This window comes from Drosophila suzukii, chromosome X (genome assembly GCF_043229965.1).
Source record: "Drosophila suzukii chromosome X, CBGP_Dsuzu_IsoJpt1.0, whole genome shotgun sequence".
Lineage (NCBI taxonomy): Eukaryota > Metazoa > Arthropoda > Insecta > Diptera > Drosophilidae > Drosophila > Drosophila suzukii.
In genome coordinates this window covers 22,226,412-22,247,427 of record NC_092084.1, presented here as the reverse complement: position 1 = coordinate 22,247,427, position 21,016 = coordinate 22,226,412, and the positions used below count along the sequence as shown (strand labels likewise).

Here is a 21,016-nt window from a genome sequence, read left to right as displayed (position 1 = left end):
TTGAATTTCACTGTACTGGGTGGCACTTAGGAGTCTCTGGGAAAACAGCTGGAAAATGTCTTGTGTGTAAGCCGCTTACGCCGCTCCCTCCACCCCCTTGTTACTACTATATATGCCCCCTTGACCCCCTTGGGAGTCACGTTCATATGTCATATTGAAAAGGAAAAGAACAAATGTATCGTGGATGATTTCTAATCAAATATATCATGTGTTCCATCGCCCTCCCAGGGAAATTGTGTTTGCACTTTTCTTTCCTTCTGTATATCTCCCTTTTCTTGTTTCTTGTTTTTTGTTTGAGTTGCGAGGTGATTAATAATATTTCCATGTTTGCCGTTTCATCTGCAGGTATGACGGAGGAAATAACCGGCGATTGGAGCTATTACGTGTATATATCGCTGACGTTGGTTCCAGTCTATTTGGCATTTCGGCTCATTAAGTCGCTGGGCTGGCAGCTCTTCGTCAACAACTGAGCAAACATCTGAACTGAACTCAAGTGAAGTTGCAGCCATCGCCAGGAGAATCCGTCGAGGAAAAGTCGAACAGCCAAAGCCGTAGAGGTGCGTAGTCACTTCAGGTTGCCAGCCAGAAGCGGTCGAGTGTCGAAAGTCGAGAGTCGAACATTCAAAGTTGCAAGTTGCCAGCGAAAAAAAAGGGAATCGATTGCAGAAGTACTGAATACCCTTCCATGCCTTTGAAGTTTGTGAGAAAAACTAAATAAAATACCTTGAAAGTCATTAAAAGTGAAAAGATAGAAAAATTTATGCTGAACTAAAAAAAATAGTAGGAATTTTTGCTTTCTATTTTGATTCTTGTATACCAAGATATTTTTATTTTCTTTTAAATTATAAATTTTGCTATATTTAAGGCAGTATTCTAGTAATAAATTTTCCAACTGACAGACTATAAATCATAAATATGTGGCCACATTCCTCCTTTTATGTTGTGTTACAAACTGTTAGCATAGCGATATTTTCCCGCAGACACAAGGGCATCGAATGTCTTGGCGGCAAACAATAATTCGTGGCAAACTATTTAAATATGCTTAACGTAGTCTTTGCTTTTCCCTTTGCAGCGTACTATATATAGGTATATATATATTTTGTAAAAATGCAATAAATGGACAGCGAGGACTAGAAAGCGGCAGAGGAGTGATAAACAGGGGTCCAGCAGCTGCCAGGAGGATAGCCAGGATTGCCAGGATCGTGTTGTGCCTGTGTTGTGTTGGCCAAGCCGAGTTGTTTCTGCTGTTGGCTGGCCAAAAAGGAGCAAACAAAAGGCGAGGCGATGCAAAGCAATCAACGTCATAAGCAGGAGCAGCAGCAGGACCAGAAACAGAAACAGGAACAGAGACCAGAACACAGACCGGAACAGGACCACCACGACCGTGGACGGAGTTATTGTGGTGGCACCGCCAAGCCGCCGCCGCAGCAGCAGCATCAGGATCCACTATAGGGACACCAGCCAGTCAGCGAGCTAGCCACCCACCGCATCCCCGTATCCCCGTATCCCTTGTATCCTTTGCAAACAAGTGGAGGAGCTGGCATCACAAGGAGCAACACGGCAACGGCAACGGCACTAGCAACAGCAAAAGCAAAAGCCAAAGCCAAAGCAAAACAACTCTCGCTTTGAGGACCTCAAGAAAACCAATTTACATATTTAAGCTTTGGGCAAACGTCGAGCGGAGGAGCAATCAATAGGAGCTGGGTAGAACGAGTGGGCGCCTCCGGGAAGAAGGAGCGAACCAGAGCAGACTACAGACCACATCATTCTCATCCACATCCGCCGAATCAAAGGCCAGTTAGCTGCGACACTTGCTCCGCTTGCTTCACCTGCTCCACCGCCAGAATGCGACTGCCATACCGAAATAAGAAGGTCACCCTGTGGGTGCTCTTCGGCATCATCGTCATCACCATGTTCCTATTCAAATTCACCGAGCTGCGGCCCACATGCCTCTTCAAGGTGGACGCCTCCAACGAGCTGTCCTCCCAAATGGTTCGCGTTGAGGTATGTACCCCCAAATCGAACACAATCTGTTTGCCTCACACCCCACATCCATCCTCATTCCCATTCCCATTTCGGGGGTAAAAAAAAAAAAGAAAAAGCACACATAGTCACACACCGGAACATCTACATCCTTTGCCCAAGGTGCGTCGCAAAAATTTAGGCATGTGGATGAAAATATTTAAATTTAATCAAATGGTAAAAGGGGCTGGAGAACCGTGAAAGCAATCAGCTCTTGACAGATTCTGGGCTTGCCTTATTTGATAATCTATTTTTGATTCCGAAATCAGTTAGATATTGAACACATTCAGTCGAGAGTTAATGGTTTATTTGCATTTGTGTGGCAAAATTGTGTCTATCGTTGAAATTTTTTAAAGAAAGATGTCTTTCTACGGTTTTTTTTTAAAGAAATATGAAGGAATACGTGTAAAAATGTATAATCATTTATATGACTTATCATTATGATCAGGAAATTATATTTTTTTAACATATCTAAATCTTATATTATTTATAAATATGGTTTTTATTCCGAAATCTAGTATAGATTAAAGCTTTGCTGGGTTTTTCAAGGAATCATTTTAAATTTGATATTTAATCTTCCCAAGTTTAAATTGTACTGCTGCATTTTTGGCTATCATTGCCTTATATTTCTGTGACACACTGTGCCGTCCACTCCTCTCATGCTGACCAAGCCAAACAAAAACATTTGCAATGATAAATCAAAGGAAAAAAATCATGGGAGTAGAACCGAAGCTGGATAACTAATTTCATGTTGGCTGAGCACAGATGAAAATCCTGCCGCCCCCGGAAAACACGGACCGCACACGCAAAACCAAAGCAAAAGTCATTGAGGGAATTTAACTGGTTATCGGATGACCGAACACTATTTTGTAAACATTAGTCGAGACCAAAATGGTCTCGTTGGAGTTGAAATGGGGGGGGGGGGCTATCCATTGATTAGCATTGGGAATATCGGAGGCGGAGGTCATAAGCAGCTTAGGATGGGCACTAAAATGGAGTTTGAGGTTCCGGGGCCAGGAGATGACTCCACACAAGTAAGACAATGCGTCCGAGATGTGTGTGCCAAGATAGCCAAATCATTTCCACAGGGCATTAACACATCCTTGCTTTTAGCCATGAAAGGGGCTTTAATTCCGGGGACTTTGTGGGTCCAATTATAGGAAATGTGAAGCCATGGCTTAATTCGGATATCATGCAGCATCCAAATGCATAATTATTAGAACCAATGGATTGCAACTGCATTGCATTAAGCCCAATACCACCCCCACCCCGACAACAACAGCAGAAATGCATCTTATTTAATGGGTACAACAATGTTGTGCCAAAACAAATAATATAAATTTATGCAAATTATCCTGTATATGGGTAGGGTAATTAAGGCAGGAGGTAAAAATGGGCTATAATTCAGGAGATTTGCTGTGGCTAAATATGGAAATACGAAGCTCTGGCATAAATTGGACATCATGCCACTTTGACAGCGAAATCAAACATTTAATTAACTCAGTCAAATTGGCTGGCATGCAGAACCAGAAACCAATAAATCCATTGATTAAACTTGTTATCGCTCAACCAAATAGTTAATTCACAAAACAAAGCGCTTTGAACAATGGATTTGAATTTCATGGACTTCAATTAGCATGCATATGAGCAGCAAGAGTGATTTATAATTCAAATCATCTTTACACTATCGGAAATCGGTGAAATTTGAGTGGGTAAATAATAATTTAAATAAAATCAAAGCATTGGTTTGGTTTGTTTTTAGTTTTGCATAAAGGCAGTATCAAGTGTCGATAGAGCAATTTGTGCTTTTTAAACATGTATAACTAATATTCTTATCAGCGTCAAAATAAAATCCCGGTTTTTTCACACTTATTTATCAAAGTAAACATTTCGATTAGATAAAAAGCAAAGTTACATATGCATGCAACACTATCACTTTCCTGAGGCAATGGTTATGATTTACGAAAACCGATCGATTTTCCATTAGGTGGGTAAACGTTGTTTACCGTTGATAAGGTCCCAATTTATCACAGGGTTTAGCCTAGAGAAAGATAAGGCCCCATAACGTTTTGAGCTCCATATGGATAGCTTGGATCTATTTTTAGTAATGCCCATCACCTGTCGCCACCACTTTTCACTTCTTGTGACGCTAATGCCCACGATGGCGTTAACACCTGCGCTTACTCAACCATCAAGCCATCACCCACAAACCGCCGATTCCCAGTTCTCAGTTTCCAGCTCTCCAACACACCCCCATCATTATAATAATAATAATAATAATAATCATCATCATCACCATCATCGTCGTGGCCAACACCACGAGCCATGTCATTTATTTCGCGCCTGCAACTTTTCTCTAATTTCATTTTTTTGTCTCCACCTACATTGCCATCGCGGATACGGATGCAAAACCCCGGACACGGACACGGCTACGGTTACGGTTACGAAATACGGACACGTTCAGAAATACCTCACAGATGACAATCAACGCGTTTATTCATACAACCGTGAGATGCCATTAATATTCATAGGCGGCGTGCCCAGATCTGGGACGACTTTGATGCGCGCCATGCTGGATGCCCATCCCGATGTGCGGTAAGTCCTGCTGCCCGGAAACCCCCGGGTCCTGGCTTTCTGTATTCCTGGGTATCAGGTCCCCCCTGTAACCGGATAATACCCTTTCCTCACCCAATCCCCGTTCCCCGGGAAACTGTTCGATTTGATTGTTTGCCACAACGCGCGGTCTGGGGGGAATGCCCCACTTCCTCTTCCTTTCCCGGGAGTCGAGCTGAAGTCTTTCACATATCGGATATCAGAGCCGATTTATTGGTTTGACATTGAACACAGGAAGGGTTGTGTAGTTATATGTCAGGGATTAAAGGTTCCAAAAAGTTTATATAAATATTATTTTATACCACTTGATTAAGTGTTTCAGCAAAAGTACAAGGGAATATAAACAAAAGTATTTTTTAGGCACTCCAAATATTGAGCAGTTATTTTTATATCTGAGCACATATCACATATTCCTTGGATAAATCGTAAATTGAATAATTCTCCCATTCCTCAAGTCGTTGAGTTCCATTTAAAAGGATACCCGTGTCGGCGTTTTATTGATATGCTCGAAATCATTGCTGTCAATTCAATTAACATTTAATTTTCACCGAAGGAAATTCAATTTGAAGTTTCCCTTTTGTCACCTTGCGTGGGTAAGGTCCCATTTCTCTTTTGAGCTGGTGCCAACTTTGGGGCATATCACATAACCATTTTATTAATACATTCTTTTTTTTATCATCTTTTAAGTATCGAATGTCAAATAAGTGTCTTGAATTTTCATGGAAATGTGTTCCATTAAAAAGTCGGTGTTAATTTAGAAGAATATTTTTCTCTTCATCCAATGACAATCGATGAAAGCTACTTTTTCTTTTAGTTGTTGAAAAGTCACAACCAATTTATTCGTTTGCCCTTAAGCTGATCTCCTATTGTTACTGTCAAAACAAACTTTATTTTACAATTTGAAACAAACTATTCTTTTTCATTGTTTTCTTTCCAGTTGAGTGCATTGCAATGCTCGAATTTTTCTAGTTAACTTAATTAAAGTTGAATATCCATCGAAAATATTTACGCCTTTAATCCTCTTTCGGTACCCTAAAGTTATAAACTAGTTTTTAGTCTAGTAAATTAAACCTTCCAAATTTTTAGCGAGTTTATTAAGTGCTATTACGCCATTTCAAGGGCTTTAAATTAATTAAATATTTAAAATTGCCTGCCACTTATCCGCTGCTGATGCTCCAATCTGGCTGGGAATTTTCACCAAAAGTATTTTATCAATATTTTAAAACCCCTTAAGCCAAGAAATCTGCTAACCAAATTTCACACTTCCTTTGAGTATAATCAAACATTTGCCGATGCCTTGAAAAAACATTCAAATTCCAAATAATTTCCTCTTCCGTTTGGAGAGACCCTTTTCGGCTGCTTTTTGGCCTGCCATAAAGTGTATTTCCACTCGGCTCTATGGGGAAAATGTTGTAAATTTTAATATATACATTTTCGGTTGGCGCTGTGGTGCTGTTCTGGTGTTCTGGTGTCCAACTCCCCAATTTCAATCTTCCACCTCCCACAGCCAGCCACCCAATTCGATATATTCCGTTTTGCCCTTTGGCAATTTTAATATTTTTTTACGGCTGGTCCTGCGTCGCCTTCATTTTGCGTATCTGTTTCTGTTTCTGGGCCTGGCTTTATCTGCCTGCCTTTTTACCTTCTGGCTGCTGCGATATATATTATAATTTCTTAAGTTTCCCTTACGCATGAGTAATTAGCCACGAAAATTTGCGCAATCTGAGAAATGAGAAACGGCCAAGGACCAAAAGGAGTCGGTCGTTTGGCTTCAGTTTTTTGTAAGCCCCTTATTTTATTAACAATTTGCCTTTCTGCCGGGCCCATTTCCAGACCATTTCGCTCCATCCTGTCCCATCGCATCCGTGGCCTATCCTGCGTCCTGTATCCTGGATCCTGGATCCTGGGTTCCGACAGCAGGCGGCCACGGCAGGCAGGCAGGCAGTCAGGGTCGCTTTTTCTGATGGCTGCACAGCGCAATTTCCGCTATTTAAAAACCGACTTCCCTTTCCCTCAAGGATCCCACGGATTTTAGTTACAGAGTAGGTCCTCCTCGTCCTTTGTTCGCCTTTGCAGGACTCCAAAAACGTGGGCGGTGCAAAGTGTAAAACTTTCCTAAGCGTATGTGGAGTAGGTCACCCTCGTTCTCGTTCTCACTCTCGTCCTCATAACCCCTGGGCTCCCCTTCTGGTTTCCAGATTAAATCTGGTTTAGAATTTGTAGCATTTAGCATTTGGACTTGGCATCAACTAATTGAGTCTGGGTAAGCCCCGAAACAATTTTGTGGGATTTGCATGGCCGGATAGGGATAGAGGGATACCCAGCGAAATGGAGGGCTCTCATGTCGAGGTGCGAACAAATGTAATTGGTTGGGGCCAGATAAAGTTGTGACCCCGATTTAGATCGTGCCAAATGGGTGACTCCCTGTTGTTGGGCTATTAAATTGCTCCATCTAAGATATTTCTTTATGGAAATTTTGCTTTTTTAGAAACAAGCTATCAGCTCGAGGCGAAAACTATTGTATTACATTTTAGGTTAGATAACAAGGGTAGCCTTTATTCATTGAACAATATGCATTTAAGTTCCCTAAAGAGCTATAACGTTATGTTCTTATCATTATACAATTTTTAAAAATGTTTAGTTATTACTAGGCAAATAAGAAGCTCACCCATAACAATAGCTGATAAGAAGGCAATTATCATATAAGATGATAACAATTGAGTTGCAACTTAAAAACATTTAAAATGTAACTATGATAAGTTGACAAGGAATTTGAAAACAAAGTTTGTATTGGGTTTTTATAATCCTTTCGAGCACCGAAGTTTAGGCTTTATAATTATGAAACTGTATTTTTTGTCGACATGATCTTTAAAATGGCTTCAAACCTTAATGGTAATGACCCAAATGGTTGGAAATATAATGTTTTATTTATTTAGATTCTAATAGGACTAACGATTTTGGCATTCTATTATTCTGTATTATATTAATTTACTCAGCTCTGGTCAAAACACTAGTAATTTAGTTAAATTTAAAACAAGCATTGCAACTATTTTTCATTTGATTGCTGTAAAAAAGCTTAGATTTACGATTGGCTATCAAACAAATTAATTAAAACTGTTGCTTTATGATTTCAACTTTCAAAGTTAGCAATTACTGCATACCTGGTCATATCAGAAGTACTCGCATATCCATCCTTTTTATAGCTCTTTTTCCAAAGGCTTTGTCTCAAAGTACCTTTGGTGAAGCAACAAAAAACTTAAATCAACTTTGATTACTGACCCAAAACCCTTTTCAATTGGCTCAAAAAAAATAGTTGAATAAACAAGGCTTTGATCGACTTTGATTACTTTCCTCTGGGGTCATGGGTTCGTGCTCCTTTTTTTCAATCGCCGTTTGCTTCGCACTGCAGTGTGGGATATTTATGATAATTTACGCAATCAGGCAGTAATTTTTTGTGTGTGCCCTGAACTTGATTACGGTGCGCTGCCGGCGGAAAATGCTAGAACGGCAAACGAATCGTTTGAAGCCCTTTATAGTTCAGTGGTTTCTGCAGTCCTGCAGCCAAAAGGGAAATCGGAGCGGGCTTGAAAGGGGACACCCAAATGGGAGTTATGCACCAGACATGGAATCGCGACGGGGGCTCCACCTCCACTGCAGGGAAAAACCGAAGAGCTAACAGCGGATGGTATACCATTTCGTTTTGTCGATTGCATTAAGGGGCGGAGCAGGAGGAGGATATGGAGGTGGAGCCCCAACACATGTTGCCCGGCGATACCAAACCTGAATATTGGGGTAACACTCTATTAACTAGAATACCAAACCTAGACTTTCATTGATGGTGCTGTTACTTTGTGTTGAGCTTTAACACTTTTAATAGATGAAGGACTAGAAATTTCTGTAATATATTAGATTAAATACTTTTTATTGCTGAATATATTATTCCATTAAGAACGTGTTTTTATGAAATGGCACTTACCATTCAAAACTAGATACATAATAGCTTCATGATTTTAATATTTAGTCACAATAAATACTTATATTATTGAAATACTTAAAAAAAATATTTCTAAATGTCGCATGTACTTCTAAAAATTTGGAAACACTGGTTTTTTTTAATATTATTAATGGGTCCATTACCCAAAACTTGAACTGGGTTATAAAATTTCTAACCCGAGTTGGATGCACCCTATCCTTGTGAACAGAAGCTGCCCCGCAGCCACTAACCCAGCACAAAGCACTATTCTCATCTGTATTTTTTCGGATCCTTGCAGCTGCGGGCAGGAAACCCGCGTCATTCCACGCATCCTGCAATTGCGCTCGCACTGGCTGAAGTCCGAGAAGGAGTCGCTCCGCCTGCAGGAGGCCGGCATCACCAAAGAGGTCATGAACAGTGCCATCGCGCAGTTCTGTCTGGAAATCATCGCCAAGCACGGCGAGCCGGCGCCGCGCTTATGCAACAAGGATCCGCTGACGCTGAAAATGGGCTCCTATGTCATCGAGCTATTTCCGAACGTAAGCACCCGCAGCGATACAATTTCCCCATTCCTTTACATCCTGCCATCCAACAATCCGCACACTGAGCGCATGAAAAGCATAACAATATCAGTTATGCAATGCCATTTTCATTTACCGTATCTGATACAAAACCATCTACTCGGTTGTCACAGAAATCCCTTTCAAAGGAAATAAAGTCGGTTGGCTTTTAGTCCAAAGTACGCCATAGAAAACAAGAAAATATTTTGTTAAACCCTTTGGGATACCTTGACAACCAATTATCTTCATGGACTTAAAGTCACCTGTTCTTTGAGATAATACTTTTCAATGTACTTGCTTGATTGCTTGTATTAAAAAGTAATTTAACCAAGATTGTACTGTTTTTGTGTAGTTATCTTCAAATATTTAAAGTAATAATAATGTAGTAATAATTACAAATTCATGTCCTTATGTAAAGTAAGAAGAATAAAGCCATTAGCTAACCAAAAAAGTCTATTTAATAAAATCCAAAGATTCTCCAAAAGCATTTAGCTACTCTAATGTGTCTTAATATATAAAAAAGAAAATTGAAGCCATTAGTTTAACAAAGGATTTTAATCTAATACTTTAGCAATAGACATTGTATTATTGTTATGCCATTTACAACATATTTATAATAAAATGTCACTTATATTTTTGCTGGTGCACTCCACCTGTTTTCTGGTTGTTACAGGCTAAATTCCTATTCATGGTGCGCGACGGCCGGGCGACAGTTCATTCGATTATATCGCGCAAGGTGACAATCACCGGCTTCGATTTGAGCAGCTACCGGCAGTGCATGCAGAAGTGGAACCACGCCATCGAGGTGATGCACGAGCAGTGCCGGGACATCGGCAAGGAGCGGTGCATGATGGTGAGTCCTGGCCGACTGGCTGACTGGCCACCCCTCCCCCCAGTCGCACCTGACCCACCTGACCACCTGGCCACCCATCTCAATCAACGATGATTAACTTGGTCGGGGTGCTGCAGTCTGGCACAGGAAATTAAGCGAACTGACTTTTAAATTCCTTTGATGGCTGATCCAACAAAGGCTGTCCTTCACATCTGTCTCCCAAAAATTGTATATATATTTGCTCATTGCTTAAAGTTTTTAGATGATTTTAGTATTTTTAAAAACATTTTGAAAACCTAGTGTTATATGTTACATTGCTGGTCTAAATAATATATTTAAAGGAATTAAATTGTATACTCTGAACTATGAAACAAAATTTAGATTTTTAAATAATTCGTTAAAACAATACTATACATATGAATATCACCTGTTCAAAAAGAAAAAAATCCTTCTGAAATACCTAAACTTGATGAGTACTGATGAATGATATACGATAAGAAACAAATTAATTTGCATAAAATTTAAATGAAGTAATACTCTTGAGAGCTAGCTCAAGTTGTCATCCCAACTAATCAAATGTATTTACCATTATATCTGCCAGGTCTACTATGAACAGCTCGTCCTGCATCCCGAGGAATGGATGCGAAAGATACTGAAATTCCTGGACGTTCCATGGAACGATGCGGTGCTGCACCACGAGGAGTTCATCAATAAGCCGAACGGCGTGCCCCTGTCCAAGTGAGTCCAAATTGATGGCCAAGATTAGAGTCCATAACTTAAGTTTAAACCAATTCGCAGGGTGGAACGGTCGTCGGACCAGGTCATCAAGCCCGTAAATCTGGAGGCGATGTCCAAGTGGGTCGGCCAGATACCCGGCGATGTGGTGCGCGACATGGCCGACATAGCGCCCATGCTGTCCGTGCTCGGCTACGATCCGTACGCGAATCCGCCGGACTATGGTAAGCCAGATGCATGGGTGCAGGACAACACGTCGAAGGTAAGGTGCAACCCCGCCGGTTCCCGAATGCAAAACAAACTCAAAACACCCAGAATCAGCCACTTTCCATGTTACCACTTCACCATCAGCCAGCCAAGCTCATCAGTGATGCCAACACACACCTTCATTTCAAATTTAATAGTTTTTCAAACTAACCAGTAGTAAAAAGCATGCAAATTTCAAGTACTTAATAGTAGTTTACATCTTTTTTATTGTTTTTTTTTAATATTTATAAACCAAAGCACTTCATAGATCACAAACCCAGTAGGATTTGTTGTATTTAAACTATATCATAATATTAAGAATTAAATTAAGAGTTTTTACAACAAGTTTGTGCCTATATATCACCTCTGAAATTATGAAGTATCATGGTTTTTAAGGAGATTTTAACGAAAGTGATTAAATTTTCAATTAGAGGCCCTTGAGAGGCTCACTTCCAAAGGCATCACTGTCAAACACAGGCAATTTCACTTCATCCCTATTACACCACCACCAGCACCGCCCACTGAGAACCCCTTTTTTGTCCTTTGTTTTTGTTGCTTGTCATTTTCCCAGGCTCTTGTTATCTTTCACCTTTTCCTTTGGCTCTGGGCCGTACCCACTCCCGCTGGCCGTGTCATTGGCATATTTTGAACTTCCCTGCATATTCCTGCCATATATCCCGTATACGGTATATCCAGGAGCCCAACAGCACAAATCCCGCCCCACTTACATCACACATTGTGCAACTTTTTTTTTATCCTTCTACTCGATTTCGTTCTGTATGTGCGATTTGTGTTTTGCTTGTTTGTTTTGTGTTTTGCACTTTGCCTTCTCGTTTGTTGGTTGCACCTAGTGATTTTCTTTTATTTTTTACCCATTTTGTTGCCTTTTTTGTATTATTCTTTTTCCAGCTACTTTGATTCAGATATGTATGGGGTATTGGGGTTACAAAGCCATGAAACTGAAAGGAATATCATTGATCACGATGATGATGGGGATTTGATGGTCGCTTGGTGGCGCCATCTATGGGCCGGTGGCATGCACATTGTGCGCCAAAAGATGAAAAACTATGGAAAACTATTTGTAGTGTGTTGGGGTTTTTTCGTTTGTGTTTTATTTGAATCTTCGGAAATATATGGGTAAATATGATTTTAATCGAAATATAGTAGTCTGTCGAGGGACAGGTGAAAAAGTAGTGCAGTTTTTCATGCCTCAAAGGTGCGAGCCGTCAGAAAAAAAATGTAATTTCATTATTTATTTAGCACTTCCCGCTGAAACATTTAACCAATCAATGTTTTTTGCGCGCGCTTTTATTAAATTTGTATTCATTGTCCTGTGTTGTACCATAAAGAGTCAGCAGGAGTCTTAAAAAAAAGTTCATTACATTATTTTTTCATTAAGTTCCCAGAGGACAACAATATTTTTTATTAAAAATTTGATGTGTTCGTTGAAATAATTTTTAATTCCTGCACGTATTCCTGCTGAGATAGTTAAGCATTCAACAGAGTTAATAACCATTTGACGTACATTTTCCAGTCAACTTAGTAATGATAAAAATTCCTATCTTATACTTTACAACCAAAAACAAATTTGTAAGAGTATGAGTATCTTTAAGTTTGTAACCAAAAAACGTAATTTATAAACCAAGTTCTGAGCATGGAATTATATCCCAATTTACGTTCACCCCTTGCTCTTTTTTTTTAGTAAAACATAATTAGTATTCATAAAGTGGTCAAAGGATTCAAAGCGTTTCCGAGTTGCTTCCTTTTAAGTCAGTGATTACCGGGCCAACAGCTGTCGCCGCTGGCTGGCCAAGAGAATTTTCAACTAACGTTTAATTGAAATTTTGGGTTTACTTGGCCATTTATACTGACCTTTCACCCCATGTCCCTTTCGGTTTTTTTTTTGTTTTTTGCCGTCAGCAGCTGCTATCTCTGTTTGCAAGTGCATCCTGCTGAGTTATGTCCGGCGCAGCGACGCGTTAAATTAGCTGCTAATTAATTAGTCCACTCCTCGTTACTCCGCGCCACTCGACTCGAGTGGCGTTGAGTTAACTCAAGTTAAGTTAGCTCCGCGCTGATTTCATCCTCGCTTTTCCTGCATATATTTGTTTGTTCTGGCGCCCGATTCGAGGAGTATCTCATAAATTGTGGATTCCTATAAAAAGATAAGTGGACAGCAGGGCTTTTTTTATACACCTTTCGTCTTTCTACGCCCACATCTACTATAAAATGTTTGCTCATTTTTTCTGAGCTGGGGCTTAAAAATAGTAATTAATATTATCATTTACTTATCTTTATTTAAAATTTTGTATATGTTTTATATTTAATTCTTAGCCAAATTATTTAGTTACAAAAAGTTTGCTTGCTCATATTTTTAAACTAAGGCTTAAAAAGCTTTTAAAAATATTGATAAGCAATAATATCATATAATTATAACATTAACTTAACTTTTTTAAAATTTATTTTGCATTTAGTTTTCCTATTTAATTCTTAGCCAAATTATTTAGTTAGGGTTTTTATAATTTAAATGTATTTCTTTCCTTCATACGGCCTTGTTAATCTTTGTTTATATAATTTTTTACTGTTTTTCCATTGACTGTTGAACTTTTTGTGATGACATCTTCATGCTCACCCTTGTTGATTTTTTAAAATTACATTACAAAGTGTCGGATAAATTAAAGTGGCGATGTAAAAACGAAAATGTTCACTCGATTTGCTACACCTTAGCTGTGCTATTTTTTTTCATAGCCAGTGGTTTTTGTTTGATGATGTCCCCGATTTTTGTGCGTTTTTATTGGCCTGTCACAGGGGCACTTTCTGTTTGACAGTTGCAATTGCAATGTTTCCGCGCTGCTGCCTGTCGTTGGGGGCGGTAGCTGCGGAGGGGGCGTGGCTGGGGCATGATGGCATAAGTGGCAATTTATACATGCATGCCACCGGCAGACAGGATGGGGGAATGGGAATGGGAATGGGCACGGGGGGACTGGGGGTTAAATTGTCCACCAGAGCCGGACAAAGTTAAGTCAACTTTCGCAATCCCCGCCAGCTTGACAGGCATCCGATCCCATGCCATTTCCCCATACCATCGGTATCCATATCGGTGCCGATTCCAATACCAATCCCATTTTCCTGATGCCCCAACCGGTCAGTTATCCCATTCCTCCCGGAAGCCACGCAACGTGCCACGCAATTAATATCAATTGAAAGTCCGCCAATTTCATTATATTCCTTAATTTATGTTAATGGCAAATATTTTAATTAATTGACGGCTGGGCGCCGCAGTCCCCCCAAATACCATGCCAAACCATCCGCTTATCGAGAGAGGTGTCTGCAAGTATTAAATATTTTAAACATATTTGCATATTTAATATTTATGCAAAAATTAAAAAGCGAGCGGGGGCAGTTGCAGCGGGAAAATTAAAATCAAATAACGAAACGTTAATACCCTGAGGTTGGTGGAAGGGAAAACAGAGGGCGAGAAGGAAAAAATACTCGGAAAACCGCACAAAGAAAGAATGATGTTGTGCAAAATTACGCTCACGCTGTAAAAACAAGGGGTTTTCTGCGGGTTCGTTTGCACAGCGAAAGATAAACAGAAATCAAATGGAAATCTAAAATATTTAACAAGGCAAGGAATGGCAGAACTAAACGAATTTCCTGCAAACAGGAAGAACTGTCAAAAATGTTGAGCGATGCTCAGAAAAATCATTAAAAGTAATTAGTTGCTAAGACAGCTGCAAGGAAAATGCGCAGCTAAGTTTTGTAATTACCTTTCTTTTTTGCATAAAGTTTACTTGTATCAACAAAAGCAAGACTTTATGAAAATTATTCTTAGTTATTAGTTTTTGATTGCCTTTTGCATCAAGACATCATAAAAATGATGAAAAATCGCACACTAATAGAACAACCCATCTATAATTTAAATAATAGTATATGTGTATGAGTTGTGCTCAGTTTTTGGCAAACTTTCTAATTTGTAGAACTTTTTTAAAACAACAATATTTTTAAGTGTTTATACATTTTTTTCAAAATTCTATAAAAAATGTTCCTAATTTGACAGACTGAAAAAAGGATCGAAAAAAATCGGAAATTAAATTAACAATAATATTTATTTTCTATTATATTTGAGTATTTTTGGGGTGAGTTTGATTGGTTTTTAAGTGTCGCAACCTACAGACTTCATTGGTATTATTTCCTTTTAATCTAGGTCACAAGATAATCACCATTAGTAATTAATTTCGCAGTTTCCAAGAGCCTGAAATAATTTTATCATATTGAGTTTGCTTTAAAATAAAATACGCAGAGCTAGCAAAGAAATAAATTGTTCAAAACATGAAATACCGTTAGGGGGGGCTTTGAAAAAATATATATAAAAACATATGAGAGGCAAATATAGCTAAATAACTCTTTTTCGTTCGCTTTAATTTGCACACTGTGTCGTCGCCAAAGTTGAACACCAAACTGTTGTGCTCAAAGTTTTCGCTTTGACTGCCACTCAAACGATGTTTTAACGTTTTGCAGCCAAAAAGGGGCAGATGTTTGCATATGGTGTACGGTGGTGAATGCCATATAGTGCGGCGGTTGCAGTAGCAACATCAGCGGCAACACAGCAGCAACATCGGCCGTAATGAGGCGGCCATCAGCAACAGCTGCAATTGCAAGGGAAATACACGATTTTCAGAGCTTTGGCCGCTGCCATTTATGTTTATTTACGCATAAGTGCACCCATTGAGAGTATGAGTTGGTTTAATTTGAATACGCATTTGGTTTTGTCTATTTTCAGCTAAAGGCCAATCGAATGCTGTGGGAGAGTAAGGCCAAGGAAGTGCTGCAGATGTCGTCCAGCGAGGATGACGACTCGAAACCGGTCATCAACAATAGCAACAACAACAACAATAAGGATAACAACAATAATCAGTACACAATCAATAAAATTATACCAGAAGAACACAACAGACAGCATGTACAGCAGCAACATCTACAGCAGCAACATCTGCAACAGCAGCAGCAACAGCAGCAACATGAGCGACGCGAGGGGGAGATCGAGGCGGAAAGGGAAGGGGAAACGGAACCGGATCGAGGACAACAATTGTTGCATCAAAAGCCAAAGGATGTCATTACGATAAAGCAGCTGCCATTAGCCGGCAGCAAGAACAACAACAACGAGGACCCCATGGCGGATACATGATATCCGCACATACCCATAAGACTGCCGCGTGGCAAGCATTGAACCTGGGAAACTTGGCTGCCGATAAGGATAACGATAATGATAACTGTTGCTGCTGGTGGAAAACCAATTTTAAATTGTATTAGCCGAGACATTTGCATGCTTGATATGTGTATATGCATATGATGTATTTGCATTAATGCTTCTTAAAGTTACCAAAAAAAAAAAACACAAAAACAAAACAAAAGTAGTTAAACATCTACAGAACGTTTCGTGACGAAAAGACTTAAAGTTGCAGGGAGAAATGCCAATTTATAGCCACCCTCCGCCCCTGAATTCATAATAATTTAATTTATGCCTTAATATCTCTTAACTGGATTTACCTTAATGCGGGCTGGGCGTTGAATTATAAATAAATTTATTGTGCAATGAAATACTTCATTTGGCCCATTTTAATGGCCAATTACAATACCTACTACCTTAATTACCAGCTAATCATATTCAACTGATAAGCTACTTAATTAAACAATTGCATCAATGTAATTTAGTTAAAGCTGCGACTTAATGCGATTTACGTTATTATTATAGCCTTGTTTTTAATCAAACGGTTGGCATTCACCCCTTTCCCTCATAACCTAACAGTCAAGAAACGCACTGTATGCCTAAATCTTAAAAATGTGTTGCGCCAAAAAATAAAAAATAAAACCACCAAAAGAATATGCAAAAGGAAAAGAAGGCTTTGCAATGATGAAGATGCCGGAAATCCAAGCAAGCCCTCACCGACCTCCTTTACGACATAAAAAGAAAACATTTTAATATAGTTTAGAACTGTTTTTAAAACCTTTTTTGTACGAATGTTTTTTTGAGACTCGTGTCGGTTTATTACTTACAATTTTTTTTCCTATCTGTAATTGTGTATATAAAATATAAATATTTTAGTTATGTTCCCCACATGTCGAATGAATCTCTAGCTGAACTTCGTTATTGGGCTCTAGAAATCTTCATAGGTTTATATAAAGAATACGTGAAAATATAACCTTAAGCACTGTTTATAGTTTGCAAAACGGTAGGGCAAAGCAAAACGAAAAAACGAAAATCATTTAGAAGTGTTAAATTTTAAACGAAATGAGCTTTTAAGATGTTTAGTTATATAATCATAATCGCATATGAATTACTTGCTGCTGATGACAAAAGAAAAAAGACGTGAACTAGTATAGAGATATTACATTTTTGTAAACCTTTTTTTTTGTGTTGCAATAAATTGACTGAATGTAAAAAAAACCAATTTAATAAAACCATATATAAATGTATAACTTAAACTGAATGTCTAAATGTATATGAAAGTTGTAATAGATTTTAAATGTATATGTGTGCGAGCGTGCAAGGGGAGAAGAAACGAAGTTAGCTAAGCTAAATCATTTTGTCTAGGAAATTTACTTCAAATTCAAATAGCTGTTATGAAAAAGAACGAGGATGGCAATAACACCGTACTTACATTAATTAAAAGTTCTAATGGTAAGGATTTTACTTGCATCAGTTAAAAGTCAACGGAAATCTATGACAGCTTTTTGACAGACTGTACTTACACTAAAAGTTTGACAGTTATATTTAACACCTTTTGAGCAGACTGTACATCCACTTAAAAATCGTTCCATCTCACTCAGTCATTTGAATTTGAAGACCGTTTTTTTTGGTAATAACCATTTTTTTTTTTGGCAAGGAGGAGATCCTTGCACAGACAGACACTCACACAGACAAACGAGCCTTGTCCGTCCTAACTGCTGTGTGTGTGCGAACAGGATGGCTATTTTATGTACTTACTTGCCGTTAGCTTTGTGCTCAAAGAAAACTCTATGAATGTTTGTTTTTGTGTTTAATTTCAAGAAATAAAATGAGAATTGCTGACAATAAATAAGGAAAAATGATTGCTAAGAGGAAATTGAAGTTTATTTGATGGCCGGGATGTGAAATCCCGATTGCTCGCTAATTGCTAAGAGAATTAAAGGAAAAGAATGTCAAACACAAATGAGAAAAGTTTATATATAAAAGTGTTTTTGTGTAGTCACAGTGCGCGATGCAACCATAAAACTATCTAGTTTTTTGATTGGGCAACACATTGAGTATGTGAACTATATAAAAATGTATATGTGGTAAATGTGAAACGTAAACTATTTTTGCTAGCTTTTAAGATGCATTTTTTTTCTCAATTTTACCCGTGTATGTATGAAATATATATAAAACTCTCTTAATATACATGTATTATATATATTGTACATTTTTATGTGTGTGTGGAATTGCTGCAGTTAGGACAGGAATCCAAACACCAATGTTGAGAAACTAACGATCTACTTGCAGCTGACAGACAATCAGAGCTCAAAGGAACTTTAAAACACACTATACTGCACCCTCCCAGTAACCCCAAAATTATAATGCCCACCCGTTGACCCCTAAATCAAAGGAACCATAACGAAATGTATTTAGCCAATTGTAATCCATGAAATAAAGTTAACTGTACGCTGCAAAGATCCGATATGGAAACGAATTAATTCTAATCACAAGACATTTTCTGTGCGCAGTTTGTAGCCTAAGAAAATTGTACTATATTGTATTGATAACGACATCCCGGCAACAGAAAAAATGAAGAATCAAAAAAAATAATAAAAAATATATATATACGAAATTATACTATACAAGAAGAAAAAAATAAATCAAATGAGGAAACAATAAAGTTAAACATAAATATAAAATTACGCAACCAAACAAGTTTTATTTATTTATTTTTTACTGATCTTGAAATCTTTTTTCAATAATTTCGACCTAAAATTAGCGAACCATATAAAAGAGAAGACTAAATTCTATAATGTCAATTATTCCAAAAAAAGGCATTTAAGCAGATTAAGATAATATGGTTTCTTCCTGATAAAAGTTCTGAATTCCAATGATATTTCATACGATATCATATCATAACATATTGTGGAAATAGGGAATTGCGGCTTTTACTGAAAAATGTATCCACCCTTGTTACCAAATTAGCAGAAAACACGAAGGCCAACCATCTTTGGCTATAAAAATAGTGAAGATATGGGGTTTAAAGCCTCCATCTGGTAAATATTCCCCCAATATAGCAACGTTGATCTGGAGACCCGATCGATACACACAAACATGCACACAAACAACAGGAATTGTTCATAGATATGATGCCATAACACACTTTAATATCTTGATTGTTCTCTTTTTTTTTTGGTTGCTTGTTTTTGGTTTTGCTAGTATTTGACTTAGTTGGTGTTGGTTTTGATGTTTTATTTTAAAGAAATCTTACATTTCTCGATTCAATAAAAAAGATGTTGAGTTTTTGATTTTGAATAGCAAGTTGTTGGGCGAATAATCTAAGATATCATAACTATTTAGTTCATTCTTTTACTTTTATTAAAATTGTTTGGCTTTGGTATTTAAATGTAGTGTTTGTTTTTACGAAAAGTGGTGAAGGAAAGTGGTGCGCGAGAGCGGGCCCAGAGAGTGGATTGGTCTATTCCTCCTCCTCCTCTTCCTCTTCTTCCTCCTCCTCCTCTTCCTCCTCCTCTTCTTCTTCCTCCTCCTCTTCCTCCTCCTCTTCCTCCTCATCCTCCTCGGCTTCCTCATCCTCCTCCTCGACGACCTCCTCCTCGACCTCCTCATCATCCTCGACGATGTCCTCATCGGCCTTGGCGTCCTCCTCGCCCTCGGGTGTCTCGGGCTCACCGGCCTTCTTGCCTGGTCGCTCGCCGAACCACTTTGGCAGTTTGGCTAAGGATTACAGATATGGGAACCATTAGCATTATGACATAGATGTACAATATGGGAACACTAGAAGATGGATCTCGAGAGAGCTCCATAGGAAACGGAAATAATAAAATAAACACAGCACGACAATGAACAAATTGATGAATGTTGTTCTGTTGTTGTCGTCCCTTTGTGGGGTACAGTTGATCCCCAGTTTACCTAGCTATATATCTCGCATCTGATCTATAGTACATACATTTTTGACGGCCGGTGTATTGCTCCTTCTTCTCGTTCCAGATCTTCTCGTTCGAGTCCTTGGAGATGGCATCCCAGCCCTGTGTGTCATAGTGTTTTGATCGTGTTTTGGTGTGTGATTTAATGAGCACAGTACAACGTACAGTTGACAATTATAAAATATAGTACATAAAACATAGAAAGAGATAAAAAGAGAGTAGACGTTAGATGGGTTATTGGTTGTCAGCCCCCAAAATGACCTATGAGTTACCCAAATTTTTGTTTAACCTCTTTTGTTAATGTACCCTTTGACGTGACTGTACTTTTGGTAGTGTTTTAAACGTCCAACCCTTTGACGTGACTGTACTCTTGGCAGTGTTTTTAACGCCCAACCCTTTGACGTGACTGTACTTTCCATAGTGTTTTAAACGCCCTCTGACTTGACTGTACTTTTGGGGGTAGTGGAACAAACAAAAAACATAGTATATGACATAAACATAAAACAATAGATAGATAGGAAGATAAAGAGAGAGAGAGACACGTAGACATGAAGGGCTCAGCGGACGCTTACATTTTGTGCGCTGAGTAAATCTTTCCTGTCTTTCTTGCCAGGTCTTTTCTAAGGTTTCCGCATAGACCGTATTATAGCCCTATATGTGCGTAATATTGAGATAGTTTTACAAAGAGGCAACCCAAAAAAAACCCAAGAATAGTTAGCTTTAGAAAAGGAAACCAAATACTTACACCCTCGAAGAGCTTCTTCTTGTCGTCATATGAGCGGGTATCCACACGTCGCTCATACTTGGAGGCGACTTGGATCTTGGGCTGTAAGCAGAGTGTTCGGTTAGCTGGGTGTACCAAGGATTAGATGTTGT

General features: G+C 38.7%; 3 protein-coding genes across 23 annotated transcripts in view; 2 read left to right on the top strand and 1 right to left on the bottom strand.

Annotated features, from left to right (window-relative positions):
* up (Troponin T, skeletal muscle) overlaps nucleotides 1-21,016 on the bottom strand; it is a 324,715-nt gene that overhangs the window by 296,275 nt on the left and 7,424 nt on the right. For 11 of the 20 annotated variants that reach the window (XM_017067684.4, XM_017067674.4, XM_017067678.4 and 8 more), the window contains 3 exons: nucleotides 20,886-20,966; nucleotides 20,164-20,242; nucleotides 19,331-19,931 (listed from right to left, as the gene is read on the bottom strand). The exons of 2 other annotated variants lie outside the window; for them this stretch is intronic. In XM_017067684.4, the coding sequence (XP_016923173.1) occupies nucleotides 19,675-19,931; nucleotides 20,164-20,242; nucleotides 20,886-20,966 (417 nt within the window). In that variant the 3' untranslated portion in view covers nucleotides 19,331-19,674. Of the gene's footprint in view, nucleotides 1-19,330; nucleotides 19,932-20,163; nucleotides 20,243-20,712; nucleotides 20,792-20,885; nucleotides 20,967-21,016 lie in introns of those variants that run through there. 7 more of the 20 variants (XM_017067673.4, XM_017067677.4, XM_036821047.3 and 4 more) reach the window with 1 other exon arrangement.
* Nucleotides 346-1,108, top strand: LOC118878358 (uncharacterized). The gene is made up of 2 exons (XM_036821008.3): nucleotides 346-557; nucleotides 1,073-1,108. Exon 1 carries the CDS (start codon nucleotides 348-350, stop codon nucleotides 468-470), a length of 123 nt encoding a protein of 40 aa, XP_036676903.1. The 5' UTR covers nucleotides 346-347; the 3' UTR covers nucleotides 471-557; nucleotides 1,073-1,108.
* On the top strand, nucleotides 1,097-18,898 carry Tpst (tyrosylprotein sulfotransferase). Of its 2 annotated transcripts, none has more exons than XM_017067690.4 (7): nucleotides 1,097-2,004; nucleotides 4,487-4,617; nucleotides 8,907-9,147; nucleotides 9,842-10,021; nucleotides 10,602-10,738; nucleotides 10,799-10,997; nucleotides 15,765-18,898. In XM_017067690.4, exons 1-7 carry the CDS (start codon nucleotides 1,846-1,848, stop codon nucleotides 16,167-16,169), a joined length of 1,452 nt encoding a protein of 483 aa, XP_016923179.2. In that variant the 5' UTR covers nucleotides 1,097-1,845; the 3' UTR covers nucleotides 16,170-18,898. The 2 variants fall into 2 exon arrangements, with proteins under 2 accessions (XP_016923179.2, XP_016923180.1); XM_017067691.4 differs by having other exon boundaries at nucleotides 1,100-2,004; nucleotides 10,799-10,959; nucleotides 15,765-15,926.